We start from the raw sequence: 18,340 nt of genomic DNA, 5'->3' as shown, positions 1-18,340 counted from the left end.
ATTTCTCAGCTGTCTATTTTACAACTGAGATATATGCAGTACTAGTCAAAAGTTTGGACACACCTAATCATTCAAGGGTTTTTACATTTTTATTTATTTGTACTATTTTCTACATAGTAGAATAATAGTGAAAACATCAAAACTATGAAATAACAAATATGGAGTCACGTAGTAACCAAAATAGTGTTAAACAAATGAAAATATGTTTTGATTTTAGATTCTTCAAAGTAGCCACCCTTTGCCTTGATGACAGCTTTGCACTTCTCTCAACCAGCTTCATGAGGAATGCTTTTTCAACAGTCTTAAAGGAGTTCCCACATATGCTGAGCACTTGTTGGCTGCTTTTCCTTCACTCTGCGGTCCAACTCAGCCCAAACCATGATTGTGGAGGCCAGGTCATCTGATGCAGCACTCCATCACTCTCCTTGGTCAAATAGCCCTTACACAGCCTGGAGGTGTGTTTTGGGTCATTGTCCTGTTGAAAAACAAATGATAGTCCCACTAAGCGCAAACCAGATGGGATGGCGTATCGCTGCAGAATGCTGTGGTAGCCATGCTGGTTAAGTATGCCTTGAATTCTAAATAAATCACAGACAGTGTCACCAGCAAAGCACCCCCACACCATAAAACCTCCTCCATGATTCACGGTGGGAAATACACATGCAGAGATCATCCGTTCACCCACACCACGTCTCACAAAGCCACGGCGGTTGGAACCAAAAATCTCACATTTGGACTCATCAGACCAAAGGACAGATTTCCACCGGTCTAATGTCCATTGCTCGTGTTTCTTGGCCCAAGCAAGTCTCTTCTTCTGATTGGTGTCCTTTAGTAATGGTTTCCTTGCAGTAATTCGACCATGAAGGCCTGATTCACGCAGTCTCCTCTGTACAGTTGATGTTGAGATGTGTCTGTTACTTGAACTCTGTGAAGCATTTATTTGGGCTGCAATCTGAGGTGCAGTTAACTCTAATTAACTTATCCTCTGCAGCAGAGGTAACTCTGGGTCTTCCTTTCCTGTGACGGAAAAGAAGACAAGTCTCTGAATGTCCTTGAGGGGCCCTGCCAGAGCCCGGACTTGAACCCGACCGAACATCCCTGGAGAGACCTGAAAATAGCTGTGCAGCGACGATGCCCATCCAACATGACAGCGCTTGAGAGGATCTGCAGAAAATAATGGGAAAAACTCCCCAACTACAGGTGTGCCAAGCTTGTAGCGTCATACCCAAGAAGACTTGAGGTTGTAATCGCTGCCAAAGGTGCTTCAATAAATTACTGAGTAAAGGGTCTGAATACTTATGTAAATGAGATATTTCAGTTTTGATTTTAAATACATTTGCAAAAATTTCTAAAAACCTGTTTTTGGTTTATCATTATGGGGTATTGTGTGTAGATTGATGAGGGGGGAAAAAAACAATGTAATACATTTTAGAATAAGTCTGTAACGTAACAAAATATGGAAAAAGTGAAGGGGTCTGAATACTTTCCCGAAGGCACCGTATTTATATGTGAATTTGGTCAGGTTACATATTGCTGCTTTAACTGCACACACAGAACTAACATCAACAACATGCATGTTAGTCTTTCATAGTTGAGGGTTGAGGAGAAATGGACTACTTTTGTTCTAGTCTTTTTAAGAGATACATACCCCACCAGACACGCCACTATGGGTTTCTTCACGGTACCCAAACCAAACACAGATTTAATGCTTCGCTCAGTTATATATAGAGCCATATCATTGTGGAATGCTTTGCCACCAGAGGTTACTCAGGAAAAAAGCAAGTTTAGCTTTAAAAACAGATACAAAAAACATATTGTAGAGCATCCATCCTCCTTCTAAAGATCTAATTGAACTGTATTGTATATAAGAATATGAACATGTAAACTCAGCAAAAAAATAAACGTCCTCTCACTGTCAACTGCGTTTATTTTCAGCAAACTTAACATGTGTAAGTATTTGTATGAACATAACAAGATTCAACAACTGAGACATAAACTGAACAAGTTCCACAGACATGTGACTAACAGAAATGGAAGAATGTGTCCCTGAACAAAGGGGGGGGTCAAAATCAAAAGTAACAGTCAGTATCTGGTGTGGCCACCAGCTGCATTAAGTACTGCAGTGCATCTCCTCCTCATGGACTGCACCAGATTTGCCAGTTCTTGCTGTGAGATGTTACCCCACTCTTCCACCAAGGCACCTGCAAGTTCCCTGACATTTTTTGGGGGAATGGCCTTAGCCCTCACCCTCCGATCCAACAGTTCCCAGACATGCTCAATGGGATTGAGATCCGGGCTTTTCGCTGGCCATGGCAGAACATTGACATTCCTGTCTTGCAGGAAATCGCGCACAGAACGAGCAGTATGGCTGGTGGCATTGTCATGCTGGAGGGTCATGTCAGGATGAGCCTGCAGGAAGGGTACCACATGAGGGAGGAGGATGTCTTCCCTGTAACGCACAGCATTGAGATTGCCTGCAATGACAACAAGCTCAGGCCGATGATGCTGTGACACACCGCCCCAGACCATGACGGACCCTCCACCTCCAAATCGATCCCGCTCCAGAGTACAGGCCTTGGTGTAACGCTCATTCCTTCGACGATAAACGCAAATCCGACCATCACCCCTGGTGAGACAAAACCGCGACTCGTCAGTGAAGAGCACTTTTTGCCAGTCCTGTCTGGTCCAGTCACGGTAGGTTTGTGCCCATAGGCGACGTTGTTGCCGGTGATGTCTGGTGAGGACCTGCCTTACAACAGGCCTACAAGCCCTCAGTCCAGCCTCTCTCCGCCTATTGTGGACAGTCTGAGCACTGATGGAGGGTTTGTGTGTTCCTGGTGTAACTCGGGCAGTTGTTGTTGCCATCCTGTACCTGTCCCGCAGGTGTGATATTCGGATGTACCGATCCTGTGCAGGTGTTGTTATACGTGGTCTGTCACTGCGAGGACGATCAGCTGTCCGTCCTGTCTCCCTGTAGTGCTGTCTTAGGCGTCTCACAGTACATACATTGCAATCTATTGCCCAGGCCACATCTGCAGTCGTCATGCCTCCTTGCAGCATGCCTGAGGCACATTCACGCAGATGAGCAGGGACCCTGGGCATCTTTCTTTTTGTTTTTTTCAGAGTCAGTAGAAAGGCCTCTTTAGTGTCCTAAGTTTTCATAACTGTGACCTTAATTGCCTACCATCTGTAAGCTGTTAGTGTCTTAACGACCGTTCCACAGGTGCATGTTCATTAATTGTTTATGGTTAATTGAACAAGCATGGGAAACAGTGTTTAAACCCTTTACAATGAAGATCTTTGAAGTTATTTGGATTTGTATTAATTATCTTTGAAAGACAGGGTCCTGAAAAAGGGACGTTTCTTTTTTTGCTGAGTTTATATACTGTATGAATAGTGTGTAAATAGTATTTTTGTTGTGTCTTGGTGTCTTTCCTATATAGAACTCTTATTTCAATTTAATATCTTATGTTGTTCTTGTCTGTTACTGTTCTGTACTTTGTCATGTATTTGTACGTTTTATGTGGACCCCGGGAAGAGTAGCTGCTGCATGTGCAGTAGCTAATGGGGATCCTAATAAACTAAACTAAAACGTTAACCCCATCCATCAACCACCACAATCAATCAATCAATCAATTTTATTTTATATAGCCCTTCTTACATCAGCTAATATCTCGAAGTGCTGTACAGAAACCCAGCCTAAAACCCCAAACAGCTAGTAATGCAGGTGTAGAAGCACGGTGGCTAGGAAAAACTCCCTAGAAAGGCGAAAACCTAGGAAGAAACCTAGAGAGGAACCAGGCTATGAGGGGTGGCCAGTCCTCTTCTGGCTGTGCCGGGTGGAGATTATAACAGAACCATGCCAAGATGTTCAAAAATGTTCATAAGTGACAAGCATGGTCAAATAATAATCAGGAATAAATCTCAGTTGGCTTTTCATAGCCGATCATTAAGAGTTGAAAACAGCAGGTCTGGGACAGGTAGGGGTTCCATAACCGCAGGCAGAACAGTTGAAACTGGAATAGCAGCAAGGCCAGGCGGACTGGGGACAGCAAGGAGTCACCACGGCCGGTAGTCCCGACGTATGGTCCTAGGGCTCAGGTCTCTCAGTTGGCTTTTCATAGCCGATCATTAAAGAGTTGAAAACAGCAGGTCTGGGACAGGTAGGGGTTTCGTAGCCGCAGGCAGAACAGTTGAAACTGGAATAGCAGCAAGGCCAGGCGGACTGGGGACAGCAAGGTGTCATCATGCCCGGTAGTCCTGACGTATGGTCCTAGGGCTCAGGTTTTCAGAGAGAAAGAGAGAACGAGAGAATTAGAGAGAGCATACTTAAATTCACACAGGACACTGGATAAGACAGGAGAAGTACTCCAAGTATAACCAACTAACCCCAGCCCCCCGACACATAAACTACTGCAGCATAAATACTGGAGGCTGAGACAGGAGCGGTCCGGAGACACTGTGGCCCCATCCGAAGAAACCCCCGGACAGGGCCAAACAGGAAGGATATAACCTTACCCACTCCGCCAAAGCACAGCCCCGCACCACTAGAGGGATATCCCCAACCACCAACTTACAATCCTGAGACAAGGCCGAGTATAGCCCACAGAGGTCTCCACCACAGCACAAACCAAGGGGGGGGGGCGCCAACCCAGACAGGGAGATCACGTCAGTAACTCAACCCACTCAAGTGACGCACCCCTCCCAGGGACGGCATGAAAGAGCACCAGCAAGCCAGTGACTCAGCCCCTGCAACAGGGTTAGAGGCAGAGAACCCCAGTGGAGAGGGGAACCGGCCCGGCAGAGACAGCAAGGGCTGTTCGTTGCTCCAGCCTTTCCGTTCACCTTCACACTCCTGGGCCAGACTACACTCAATCATATGACCTACTGAAGAGATAGGTCTTCAGTAAAGACTTAAAGGTTGAGACCGAGTCTGCGTCTCTCACATGGGTAGGCAGACTGTTCCATAAAAATGGAGATCTATAGGAGAAAGCCCTGCCTCCCGCTGTTTGCTTAGAAATTCTAGGGACAATTAGGAGGCCTGCGTCTTGTGACCGTAGCGTACGTATTGGTATGTACGGCAGGACCAACTCGGAAAGATAGGTAGGAGCAAGCCCATGTAACGCTTTATAGGTTAACAGTAAAACCTTGAAATCAGCCCTTGCCTTAACAGGAAGCCAGTGTAGGGAAGCTAGCACTGGAGTAATATGATCAAATTTCTTGGTTCTAGTCAGGATTCTAGCATGATTCGACTATGACTGCCTTTGAAGTGAGGGATCTAACATTAAGTAACCCTATTTTGAGATGTGAGGTATCACGATCTCTTTCAATAATGGCAGGAATGGAGGAGGTCTTTATCCTAATAAGATTGCTAGGGTGAACACCGCCATGTTTAGTTTTGCCCAACCTAGGTCGAGGCACAGACACAGTCTCAATGGGTATGGCTGAGCTGACTACACTGACTGTGCTATTGGCAGACTCCACTAAGCTGGCAGGTTGGCTAACAGCCTGCTGCCTGGCCTGCACCCTATTTCACTGTGGGGCTAGAGGAGTTAGAGCCCTATCTATGTTGGTAGATAAGAGGAGAGCACCCCTCCAGCTAGGATGGAGTCCGTCACTCCTCAGCAGGTCAGGCTTGATCCTGTTTGTGGGTGAGTCCCAGAAAGAGGGCCAATTATCCACAAATGTTATCTTTTGGGAGGGGCAGAAAACAGTTTTCAACCAGCGATTAAGTGCTGAGACTCTGCTGTAGAGCTCGTCACTTCCCCTAACTGGGAGGAAGTGACGAGCTCACACCCCACTAGATCTATCCTGTGTCTATCTGTGGCTTGCATCCCAAATGGCACCCTATTCCCTACATAGTGCACTACTTTTGACCTAAAAAGTACTGCAGTATGTAGTGAATAGGGTACCATTTGGGACAGCCTGTGAGTCATTGCGAGTGTCTCAGTCTTATGATCAGCAGTAGCTCTAATGTGTAATATTCTGTGTTTGTGTGTGATTGCATGCGTGTGCACCACACACATCCAACACTAGTATCTTCTCCTCAGCTACCTCCATTGCCCCTCCTCCTCCTCCTCCTCCCCCTCCTCCTCCTCCTCCTCCTCCTCCCCCTCCTCCTCCTTTTTCCGTCACCTCCTTCTCTTGCTCATGTTCTCTTCTTACCTCAGCCCGCTCAATAATGGATGTTAATAAAACCCTGTTCACTCTTCCTGGCCTCTCAATCATCTAATTTACTCCCAGTACTTTCCCTCTCACTGTACCACTGTGTGGAGAGATCCAGGTTCAGCCAGCCAGAGGAGCGCTGTGACAAATTACATGGCTTGATCTGCCTCCTCCAGCTCAACCCACTGCCGCATACACACACACACACACATATACTGGTACACACACATACCGGTAGACAGGCACACACACATAGCCACACACATACACATGCACACATACAAACTCACTCAACACAAACAGTATGCGCCTGCCCACCCACACACACCCCACTAGATCTATCCTGTGTCTATCTGTGGCTTGCATCCCAAATGGCACCCTATTCCCTACATAGTGCACTACTTTTGACCTAAAAAGTACTGCAGTATGTAGTGAATAGGGTACCATTTGGGACAGCCTGTGAGTCATTGCGAGTGTCTCAGTCTTATGATCAGCAGTAGCTCTAATGTGTAATATTCTGTGTTTGTGTGTGATTGCATGCGTGTGCACTCAACCACACATAGCCTACCACACAAGTAAAGACACTTTATAAAATATTGACTATTCACCGGACCGACAACGAACATCATGCAACAAGTTTTGATGCTACCCAACTTAAAAGGTGTTTTGCCTCTTTTAAGATTTTTTATGAGCTACTCAATAAAGCATGATGATCAGCGGGTTCCCAGATTAATATTAATAAGTATGTTTATTGCAGATGAGGAGGACCAGTGTGCGAGCGTGCGTGCGTGAACGTGCGTGTGCAGAGGTGCGTGCATGTGTGTGTGTGTGTGTCTGCGGAGTGTATTGCTGGAGCGTTTGTAAGTATGCACAGCGGATGCAAACTCTGTTGCCATTTTGTTGTCAGCGGAGCCGGAGCTCATGTATTTTTCAGGCTTTTCCGACCAACCGAGGGCCGGGTTGCCAGGTAGTGTTGTGATAGCGGGGGTTAGATCCTGATTGAGGGTGTGATTGACAAACAGTGTTGCACACTATCACACTCCTGAAGTACAATGCTCAAGAACAACTGCTACTGTTAGTCTATAGCAGTAACATAGTAGCTATGGTCTACTAACAGCCCCCGCAATGGACATCATATAGTTATCAATTCTACTCTGTGTGGTTGGAACCATAGCTAGCCTATATGTCACAGAGAGACATGTATAATGTATTATGTTTGTGCATGTTGGAGAATTGAATACAGTAATAATGGGTTGAGGAGACCGGGGGGCAACGTACCACCACCAGAGATCAACAATGGGCCAAAATATGAGGGTCGGACTATTTCTGCGAGACTATATGCTCTCTCTGCCTTGCGACCATCTCTCTGAGACCACCATTGATAAATCAAAATATACCGTCTGTGTTATCTCCCAGTTATGGGTCTGGAGTGTCTGGAGTAGGTTCCTGTATGCATTAGGGATGTGTAAGGCTTGGTAAATGGAAAGCAGAGGAGAGAGGACCCTCTCATACAGTACCTAGCAAGCCAGAACGGCTGTGTACCAAATGGCACCCTATTCCCCATGTGCACCACTTTTGAATAGGGAATAGGGTGTCATTTAGGACAAACAGCATATAGGGAGGAATATGATTTATGAGTTGAAGGCTGAGTTTAAATGCCTTATGCTTTGTATGCTATTGGATCCCTTAATGGACTGGGAGAAAGGAGTGTATAGGAATGTGTGATGCTGAATTGAACTAGCTCATCAGTACAGTGTTTGAGATTGTGGACGTTTGCTGGTGTGACTATGGTTTTTGTGGCAATTCATCCTCTTTATACCCTTATTTCTCCTTACTCTATTTTCTTCTTTATCATTCTTATCTTATCTTATTTATTTCAATATTTTATTTTCTCCATCTGTACATATGCACAACATGGCCCAAAGTATGTGGACACCCCTTCAAATGAGTGGATTCAGCTATTTCAGCCACACCCGTTGCTGACAGGTGAAGGAATCTCCATAGACAAACATTGGCAGTAGAATGGCCTTACTGAAGAGCTCAGTGACTTTCAACGTGGCACCGTCATAGGATGCCACCTTTCCAACAAGTCAGATCGTTAAAATTCTGCCCTTCTAGAGCTGCCCTGGTCAACTGTAAGTGCTGTTACTGTGAAGTTGAAACATCTAGGAGCAACAACGGCTCAGCCGTGAAGTGGTAGGCCACACAAGCTCACAGAACTGGACCGCCGAGTGCTGAAGCGCGTAGCACGTAAAAATCGTCTGTCCTCGGTTGCAACACTCACTACCAAGTTCCAAACTGTCTCTGGAAGCAACATCAGCACAATAACTGTTCTTCGGGAGCTTCATGAAATGGGTTTCCATGACCGAGCAGCCGCACATAAGCCTAAAATCACCATGCGCAATGCCAAGCGTCGGCTGGAGTGGTGTAAAGCTCGACGCCAATGGACTCTGGAGCAGTGGAAATGCGTTCTCTGGAGTGATGAATCACGCTTCACCATCTGGCAGTCCGACGGACGAATCTGGGTTTGGCGGATGCCAGGTGATTGCTACCTGCCTCATTGCATAGTGCCACCTGTTAAGTTTGGTGAAGGAGGAATAATGGTCTGGGGCTGTTTTCCATGGTTCGGGCTAGACTCCTTAGTTCCAGTGAAGGGAACGCTTAATGCTACAGCATACAATGACATTCTAGACGATTCTGTGCTTCCAACTTTGTGGCAACAGTTTGGGGAAGGCCCTTTCCTGTTTCAGCATGACAATGCCCCCGTGTACAAAGCGAGGTCCGTAACATAAATGGTTTGTCGAGATCGTTATGGCTGAACTTGACTGGCCTACACAGAGCCCTGACCTCAACCCCATCAAACACCTTTGCAATGAATTGGAACGCCGACTGTGAGCCAGGCTTAATCGCCCAACATCAGTGCCCGACCTCACTAATGCTCTTGTTGCCGAATGGAAGCAAGTCCTTGCAGCAATGTTCCAACATCTAGTGGAAATCCTTCCCAGAAGAGTGGAGGCTGTTATAGCAGCAAATGGGGGACCAACTCCATATTAATGCCCTTGAATTTGGAATGAGATGTTCGACGAGCATATGTCCACATACTTTTGGCCATGTAGTGTGTGTGTGTGTTTACTAAAGACTATCTAAAAAAATAAGTGAAAATTGACAAATTATCCAATGGATTATGATTTTTTTTTAAGCAGAGGTGCAAAAGCATAAGTTTGCACCCCCTATTTTCATTTTCTCCATGGCTCAGGCGACCAAGTGGACACAAGGCTATTTGGCTCATCCCAGTCGCAAAGAGGAATAACTTTGCAGCTGTTTTTGAAGAATTAACAATGCCATGCTGGTGGGTGGTAACATTAAAATAAAACCCAGCCCTGAAATGAAACGTAGGAAAAGACACCGCATTCACACGGATTTGGGGGCAGTTCAGTATATCATACTTTGACTAAAATGATTACTTATTGACTTAAATCGTTCTGCAACATCATGGGTAAGCTCTGGCCATCATCTTTCAGCTCGATTGAATCCAGCCGAAGGTTATGGTTCCTCCAGGACTCATAAACAGCCTATTGCAGCTTCTGGGGATCAGTGTTTGTGCCTCAATATGCCAAACAGGGAACCTCAGGAGAAAGAGGAGACCGACCTGGACACACACTCAGATATGCATACTTGCACGCAATCACACACATTCTTTCTAATAATTATCTCTCTCTCTCTGTAGGTGTTCTAGCGATCCTGGCTGTGCCAGTGGGAGTGGTGTCCTCTACCCAGGAGCTGTACCCCAGCCGGACCCCCCAGGACCCTGTCTCCATGGCAGCGCCCCACAGCAGCCCCCCTAACGCGCTCCTGCCCCTCCCAGACTGGCAGCAGGAGGACTCCAGCAGCGGGGACCCTTGGTCCCCCCAGGGAGGGGCGCTGCCCACAGGCATCATCCAGCCCACCACAGCCCTCAGCTCCTGGGGCTGGCATCTAACCCACCACACCAGCCTGGCACACACTGTGACACCACTCAGTAAAGACAGCCTCATTCATGCTGCAGCTACTTTCAGTCCTAACACTGTGAACTCTGTGAGAGTAAACCAAGACCCTGGCCCTAGCTCTGTCAGCCCCAGCCCAGTCAAGCAGGCCCATTCCCCCAGCTCTGGTGCGCTCAACCCGGGCCACAGCTCCAATTCTCTCAGTGCAGACCAGGGCCTCTTGCCCAACTTGGTCAATCAAGCCCATAGCCCAGATACTGTTAATGTTAACCAGGGCAACAGCCCTCCTAGCCCTCCCAGCTCTGCTGGCCCACAGAGTGAGGTGGCTCCAGCTGCAGTGGAGGGGGCTCCAGATTCTGGGTCTGCCCTGGCTCCTCCTTTGCCCAGCCCGCTCACAGAGAGAGGGGATACTCTGGGCCCGGAGCTTGTTGGTCCCCCGGTCCCCACACACACCCAGGAGCCCCAGGAGAAGAATGTCGAGGAGCCCACAGACCCCAGTCAGCAGGACTTCACCACTGAGCTGCAGCCTTTCTCACTCTCCTCCTCCTCTTCCTCAGTGGATGCTGCTCTAGATCAGACCCTCAGGGAGCATGTTGAAGCCACGCCCGAGCTGTCCCGACCCCACGCCATCACCATACGGGAGGTGCACCCCCTGGTCAACGAAGACCCCACCCTGGAGCTGAAAACAGATGGCAATGTCACTTTTCATAGCGGCAGTGTGGAGGGCATCCCTGGCGAGGACCCCTCCTCCCAGTGGAACAGCTCGTCCGCTACGGAGCCCCCCTCCACGGCCAGTGGGAACTTCCTGAACCGACTGGTCCCCGCCACCACTGCGGACCCCTGGGGTCCTGGTAATGGATCCGGCCCCGCTCTGGACTCACCGCTGTCCCACGCCACCATCTGCCTGAGCAAGATAGACATTGTGTGGATCGTGTTGGCCATCAGTGTGCCTGTGTCCTCGTGCTGTGAGTATCAAATAACAACCTGATGAATGCTTTGATGGCAAAACATGTTTTTTTAATGATAACAAAGCCCTTCATATCAAACGTCCATTTCCCTCTATTAGGGATTAATATCTCTTGTACAATTTAAGTAAAAACTCAAAGCCCCTTAGAGAAAACCATATCAAAGGCAAAGAGGTTAGAGAAATTGTGTTTGAGTCAGTAGGAGACTGACCACCACTTTTATGAGGCTGAGATCACATTCATACCACCCAACCTATCCACTGAGTCAATGTGATAAATAATTAAAGAGCTGGACAGATATATTAGAGGTTGGATCGTTTTAGAGACTGTACTGATTTTGCCTCCCCCTCGCCCTCCTTCCCTACCTTCCTCCATCCTCCCTTCCTCTCCCCCTCCAGCTGTGCTGCTGACCGTGTGCTGTATGAGGAGGAAGAAGAAGTCTTCAAGTCAGGAGAACAACCTGAGCTACTGGAACAATGCCATCACCATGGACTACTTCAACAGGCACGCCGTGGAGCTGCCCCGGGAAATCACATCCCTCGACAATGCTGAGGTACACACAGTCCTGAGACTGACTGACACTTTTATTATTAGACCAAAGAGGACTTCCTGTAGGATATGATAAATGTTACACTTGAGGGGAAGGGCCGGTATATAATGTAATTACGAAATTACAGCCCCCAATCTGGCACTCAATTGCTTTAGAGGGGATTTATTATATATAGTGAAATTGCCTATATGTAAGGTTGTTGCATGGATTCAGCATGGTATAATGGAGATTTAGTCAGATTGATATAAACTGTGTGATGGCATTGATTAGAGTTTAGAAATACCAAGGGATTTAATGAATATGTAGCCTATATTCATACAGCCATTACAATATTGGGCTCCTCCAAATTAGGCTCCTCAACTATACATGAATTCAGAGATGATACAGAAAATGTAAATCAGCGAGCCGAGTGTTGCTAAGTAGCTAGAGTAGATGTGAGGTCAACATGTGGTTACAGTGGAATATATATATATATATATATATATATATATATATATATATATATATGTGTGTGTGTGTGTATGTGGACTATAGTGCCCTCTGCTGTAAGATTAATGGTACAGCTAAAATGTTGTGGCCCCACTTCAACTAATCATTTTGGTGTAATTTTAGACCTTTAGCTTATCCTTTATTTAGTTCAATCTACTGACATATTTTTGTTGCTATGAAATCAGCAAGTCTTATCAGCTCTCCTCATAATTTCTCATCTGCATACTGACCACACCTCTATTTCTGGTTTGTCCTCTTTTTTTGCTCCCTCCATCGCTTTCTCTCTCCATCCATCTCTCCTCTGGTGGTGCAGGAGCGGGATGCCGAGGTCGGAACATGTTTAGGATGCTCGTGGTGACACACAGGTGTTCTGTTGCGTCCCTGTTTTATTCCTCCTCTCACTGAAGCTCTGCCTCATCCCTTCCTCCTTCCCTCCATATTTTTCTTTCCTAAAGTGCCTCTAGCTTGTCTGGTGCCGTTACCATAGAGATGAATCGTGAATAGATTTATCTCTATGGCCGTTACAGTCAATATTTATCGCTTATTTTTCCTGAATAGCCTAGTGCAACCTAGTGTATGTTGTATACAATAGTACAAGTACTATATATAGTGATTTGTTTATGTTAGGGTTTGGGGTATTGCCAGTTAGAATGTACCTCTCTTTGTCTCCTCTCTTTCTGTTTTTTTCATCTTTTTCTTCACCACCTTCCACCCCCAGTTCTGTCTTTTAGCTGAGTCACCACCACCATTTCTCTCTCTGCCTCTCCTCTTTCTCCCTCTCCTCTCTCTCTCTCCCCCCTCTGCTGTGTTCTGCTGAGTCACCCCTTCTTTTCCCTTCTTTCCTTCTTTTCTCTGTCATGGAGCCTGTTCAACTCCCCTTTCTCCTTCCCTCTATTTTTCTCTCTGTGTGTTCTCTCTGCTAGTGTAATCATTTAGCCATCTTTTGTCCTCATGAGAATGGTTTGTGTCTGCCAAGTCACAAAACACTCAGCCCTGAATCTCACTAGCCTTTAGAATCAGCTAGTATTTATCTTCTATAGTGTGTACCTGGCATGAATCGTGATGTAGTGTCATGCTAATGTATATGTTGTGTGTGTGTGACTTTGTCTGTCTGTCTCTGTGTGTGTGTGTGTGTGTGTGTGTGTGTGTGTGTGTGTGTGTGTGTGTGTGTGTGTGTGCGTACATGCGTGCTCCTGTGTATGTTCCAGGAGCAGGAGATGTGTCTACCCCCTAACGGGGACTACAGCGACAGCGGGGTGGTGCTGGTTAACCCTTTCTGCCAGGAGACCCTGTTCATCAACAGAGAGAAGTCCTGCGCCATCTAGAGATGAGGGAGGCTGGTCTTGTGGCCATGTCCTGAAACCACCAATACAAGACTGTCAAAAATAAAGGTCTGACTTTCAAAATAAAAGTCCCCCGCCATGGCTTTCTCCCTTTTCTCCCTCCGCTGTCGTTTTATATACGTGGTAAATCTTCAGAGACTCCCACTTTATACTGTACATTATGAATACATAGACAACACTAAAGGAAGAGTTAAAAACAGACACTATTTACTATGAAGGTGCGCCTACATATTTTTGTGATGTAAATTTTCTACAAATGCTTAATTGTGATAAGGGTTTTTATGTCTTTATAAACTACGGAGTATGTGTGATTTCCGTTTTGTTACAGTGGCTTGATCGTGAGAACATTGTGGACGTGGCCACTTGAATTCTGCTTTAGAGAGAAGATATTCTGTAAGAATGTTATGTTTCATTTTCTTTTTAATCAAACCCCAAATATTTTGCGAAAAGCCTGTTCAACTTGAATTCTGTACCTACGAGATTTAGGGCAATGTTTGTGAGATCAGGTTTTAGTAGAGGCAATGGAGGGGTTATCATTTGAACTGCCTCGATAGCAGGGGGACCTGCAACAGTAGTGTAGGCAAGGGACAATGCCCAAGAGATATAGTGTTGTATCTGTATATACCAAATGGAATTGACTTTTATAATGGCTTTTCCCCTCGCGTGTCACCAGCCTGTGTGTGTGTGTGTGTGTGTGTGTGTGTGTGTGTGTGTGCTTGGGTGTGACTGTCTGTCTGTCTCTCTGTGTCTCTCTTTCTTTGCCTATCTGCCTATCTCTCTCTCTCTCTCTCTCTCTCTCTCTCTCTCTCTCTCTCTCTCTCTCTCTCTCTCTCTCTCTCTCTCTCTCTCTCTCTCTCTCTCTCTCTCCCCCTGTCTGTCTGTCTGTCTGGATTTGTGTTATGGAGTAGGTTCTGGTTTTGGCACTCAATGAGGTTTGTTTAACGTTAACCCTCTCTAAACTTTAGGAAATATTTTGAGACCAAACCTATTGTAATCTCCCTCCATAAGTACAGTATTTGTCCATGAGAGTAAACTGTGTTTATTACTGTAATGTATAGATATTGAATGATATTATATTTAATTGCTGGTTGTAGAAATGAAAAAGGCCGTAGAAATCATGACCAATGAAAATACTGAGATAATATTTTATCCTGAATATTTACTGTGAGCACATACAGTGGCAGTTTAATCAAATATACATATTTTGTTTCATTATCAAATCTATTTCAGTTTATCATGCTTTACTTTTGCTTTGTCACAGGTTTCTAGTTGCTAAATGCTGCCTCTGTTACTGCGTCTGTTTGTCACATTGTGAAATGCTGATCGGTTGAATCATACTTCCCTGTGTTTGAAGATTTTGTTGAATTATCGTTTTGTTGAATATGTTGTCAATCTACTGGATGTATGTCGCTGCAATGGGCATGTGGTGCCATACCAGATAATGGGTATTTTGCTACATGTAGAATGGAGAGGAGGGGCAGTATCTTTGGTCCACAGTCATGTCTTTTTTGTATCGTAGCATACACTGAGCAATAAAAGAGAAAAGCTTTTAACATTCTCTGTGTTTTACTGACTATACATCTGTTTTACTCCTTCCATTCATCAATGAAGACTGTAATTATGCTTGTTATAGTTGCATATTAACTGCATTGTCTTCCTGAGAAATTGTTTGTGCCACTGCCAAGTGTAAGGGATAAAACGTATTCATATTTTTGGTATTTTATTTTATCAATCTTTATTTTAATTGTCCATGAACAATTTTTTTTTTGAAGAATCCTTACCACCTGCTACATACGGATGGGTATGATGACAGATGTACATTAAACCTTTGAGGCAAAGCAATGTGTCAGTGCCTTGCTGACCCCAGCTAAACCATGGACTGTTCTAGAATGTTCTCTGTTCATCTATGCTGGATATGGCCAGTGGCCATTCTATACACTGTCATTGGATAAAGCCTACACTTTGCTAATACTTATCTAGAGAGCTTCACTACTTGGGGTTCATTGATGAGCTGTCACTTTCCGAGGAACCATTTTAGGTTCTAGGTAGCACCTTGTTTTCGAAGAGTGTATAGTTTCTGTGCCAATAATGAGTTTCGATATACTTTCTGAATTCCTATTCAGAAGAGTGCAGAGAAAGAGAAAATTGACAATAGCTAGATTTCCATCCAATTGGCGACAGATTTTCATGCAAATATTCTAAAATCTGCATAAAGAAAATATGCGTATTTTCCCACCAGTGGTGTGTTTCCACCAAACTGACTTGTTTCGGATAGAAATCAGTGCGTGATGACTAAGGCACACAAAATATACTTTTTCTCTTAAATTTTCATGTACCAAATAAAAATCTAAAGTTCAATGTGTTTCCATTGCATTTTCAACTCTACGATAGTTCTGTCACAAAAACGGTTGCGTTAAATAGCTAATGTGCCTACTCTGGTGTTGGTTCATGCGCTCTAGGCAACAGCTAGAGGTACAGTGTGGGTAGGCTGTGCGGGTAGGCTAGTCGTCATGATGAGATTATTATGGATGAGAGCGAGAATATTTTTATTGGTCAAACGGTAGCCAAGCATCCATCATTGTGTCACCAGAATAAGACCCTCAATATTTATTGGAAAGGAGCATTGTAGTGTCGAGTAAAATGTTGCTAGTCATTGCTGTAACAAAGGAGTCCGCTCATACTGAACCTTGATCATAAGTTTTATTCATATCACAAGATTTCAGCATACGTTTTACAGATGTCATGACACCCGGAGAGCAGTGTCCTCGAATTGTAATGTCTGCTCTAACCCCCTCTGCCTCCAGCCTATACTTATAAAGAATGCAAAAATATGGGTTGCTCCCTCTGCTGTCCAATCACCTGTCTCCCCTGGGGTGTCACCCTACAAATGGCTACTTTTGAACTAGAATAAACATCCTTTCAGTTCCACTTAAAAACCATTAACAAAGACATAATCCTAATACACTACATTCCCCCCTCGAGACGAACTAAAAGTCTCGAAAACAAACAGAATAGGATTATGACAAGTAACAATTTATCTTATTGAGTATCTTTAACATTAAACCAAAAAACATTCTTCTCTAGAGTGTAAATACCTTTCCATGAAATATGAACAAATGTTTATGAAGTGTGAATACATTACTATGAAATATGAACAAATCTTTATGGAGTGTGAGAGCGAAAAACTGTCTGGCAACCTTCGTTCCAAATATCCATCCATCAATCAAGACAGTAAAATTATCTCACGGTCCCTCTGCCCCAGGCAACCACCTAGGTACTCCCGATGAATTCATAAATCTTTATCAATGCATTTGAAACTATGATGCAATTAAATACACATGAAAGCCCCTGCAACAAAATACTATCCAAAAAATTTCCACTCTCAGGCTGGTCGACCCATCGGATCCTACAGTGGACCTCTATCCCTGCCTAGTCTCCCTGTCCCTAAGCATTCCCGAAATAAACAAAAACATCTAAGATCCCCACATGTATCCAATATTCATCAAATATCATTCTACAAAAATTAATACCTAAGAATATGACACAAATTATGTATTACACATGCAAATATGTCTATATTTCATTGCAGACACTGGAATGTAGTCCACTACACTTCATCTCCTCCGTAGTCTCCTCTTCCAATGCATCTTCGATGATGGAATCGGAATCTTTCCACACCTTCCTTGTTCCATCTCCTCCAGTCATTCTCCTTTCATATTGTCCCTTCATATTGTCCTTGTTTGAGTATTTCAATCTCTACATATTCCCCCAAATGCTTCTGGAAGAAAATAAAAGACCAAACAGTATCTTTTGCAAAACAACATTTTCAATATCAACTAAGAATATAAAAAATGATATAAAATTATATATGAATCACATCATCCTATTTCCCCCCTTTGATTCATAACATCATACTAAAATCACACTAATATTGAAAAAAAAATTGAAAAATGATCAAATAATCAAAAAAGGATATTTATCATCAATACTCCATCCAGTCCCACTTCTCCATCTTCATCCAGATCAGGAACAGTCAACAACGGCATCTGAGCGTTGTCTCCAGGCATCACAACTCCAACCTATCTCAATATCATAGCTTTCTCAAAGGTCAGTAACAAATTACAAACATCACACACAGTGCTATCAAAGCTGCTATTAAATCTGAACCATCACTGCTCCCACTGGACCTAACTGATCTTGCAACCAAGTCTTCGCTGACAATCCAGCTCCTTCAGATCTACCAAACGCATCCCTTATATATTTCAATGCATTTATAACTATCTGGATCAAAGTATAGGTAATATTATCAATATGATCTGCCAAAAATGTTACACCATACCATGGAAAAAGTCCCCCCTTCTCTCTTAGACTTATCCTCCAATGATAGGCTTCAAGAATATGAAATGTCGCCATGTCCCTTTTCACCCTACTTCCAAACCTAGATTCAGATTTATCTGTGTCCGGTGCTACCCCTCTTTTAATGGTAAAAGCCTCATATTGTCACGCTCTGGCTCCGGGACTGTGTATTTTGAGCCAGGGTGTGTTCATTTTGGTTGTGTTTCCTTGTTTGGTCGTGTGACTCCCAATCAGTGGTAACGAGTGTCAGCTGTCGGCTCGTTATCTCTGATTGGGAGCCATATTTAAACTGTCAGTGTTCACCTTAGTGTTGTGGGTTTTTGTTCCTTGTCAGTCATTGTAACTGAGGACTTCACGATTCGTCGTTGTTTGTTGGTTTTTTGTAGTGAGTACTTTAATTTAATAAAGTCATGTTCGCTCAACGCGCTGCGCTTTGGTCTCCCTCATTAGACGATCGTGACAGAAAAACCCACCTTAACCAGATCAAGC

The 18,340-nt window shown here is 44.6% G+C and overlaps 1 protein-coding gene across 1 annotated transcript in view; it reads left to right on the top strand.

Moving 5' to 3' along the window:
- Positions 1-13,557, top strand: part of LOC311109146 (uncharacterized protein) — a 101,916-nt gene extending 88,359 nt beyond the window's left edge. Inside the window, exons 3-5 of the mRNA XM_084151968.1 lie at positions 9,893-11,113; positions 11,512-11,666; positions 13,361-13,557. Coding sequence (XP_084008094.1) covers positions 9,893-11,113; positions 11,512-11,666; positions 13,361-13,477 — 1,493 coding nt within the window. The 3' untranslated portion in view covers positions 13,478-13,557. The remainder of the gene's footprint in view (positions 1-9,892; positions 11,114-11,511; positions 11,667-13,360) is intronic.
- The last annotated feature ends 4,783 nt before the right edge of the window (positions 13,558-18,340 follow it).

The sequence above is a fragment of the Coregonus lavaretus genome, assembly GCF_964263955.1.
Source record: "Coregonus lavaretus genome assembly, chromosome: 34".
NCBI classification, from domain to species: domain Eukaryota; kingdom Metazoa; phylum Chordata; class Actinopteri; order Salmoniformes; family Salmonidae; genus Coregonus; species Coregonus lavaretus.
The sequence above is the reverse complement of the archived record's forward strand: the minus strand, read 5'-3'. Positions and strand labels throughout refer to the sequence as shown.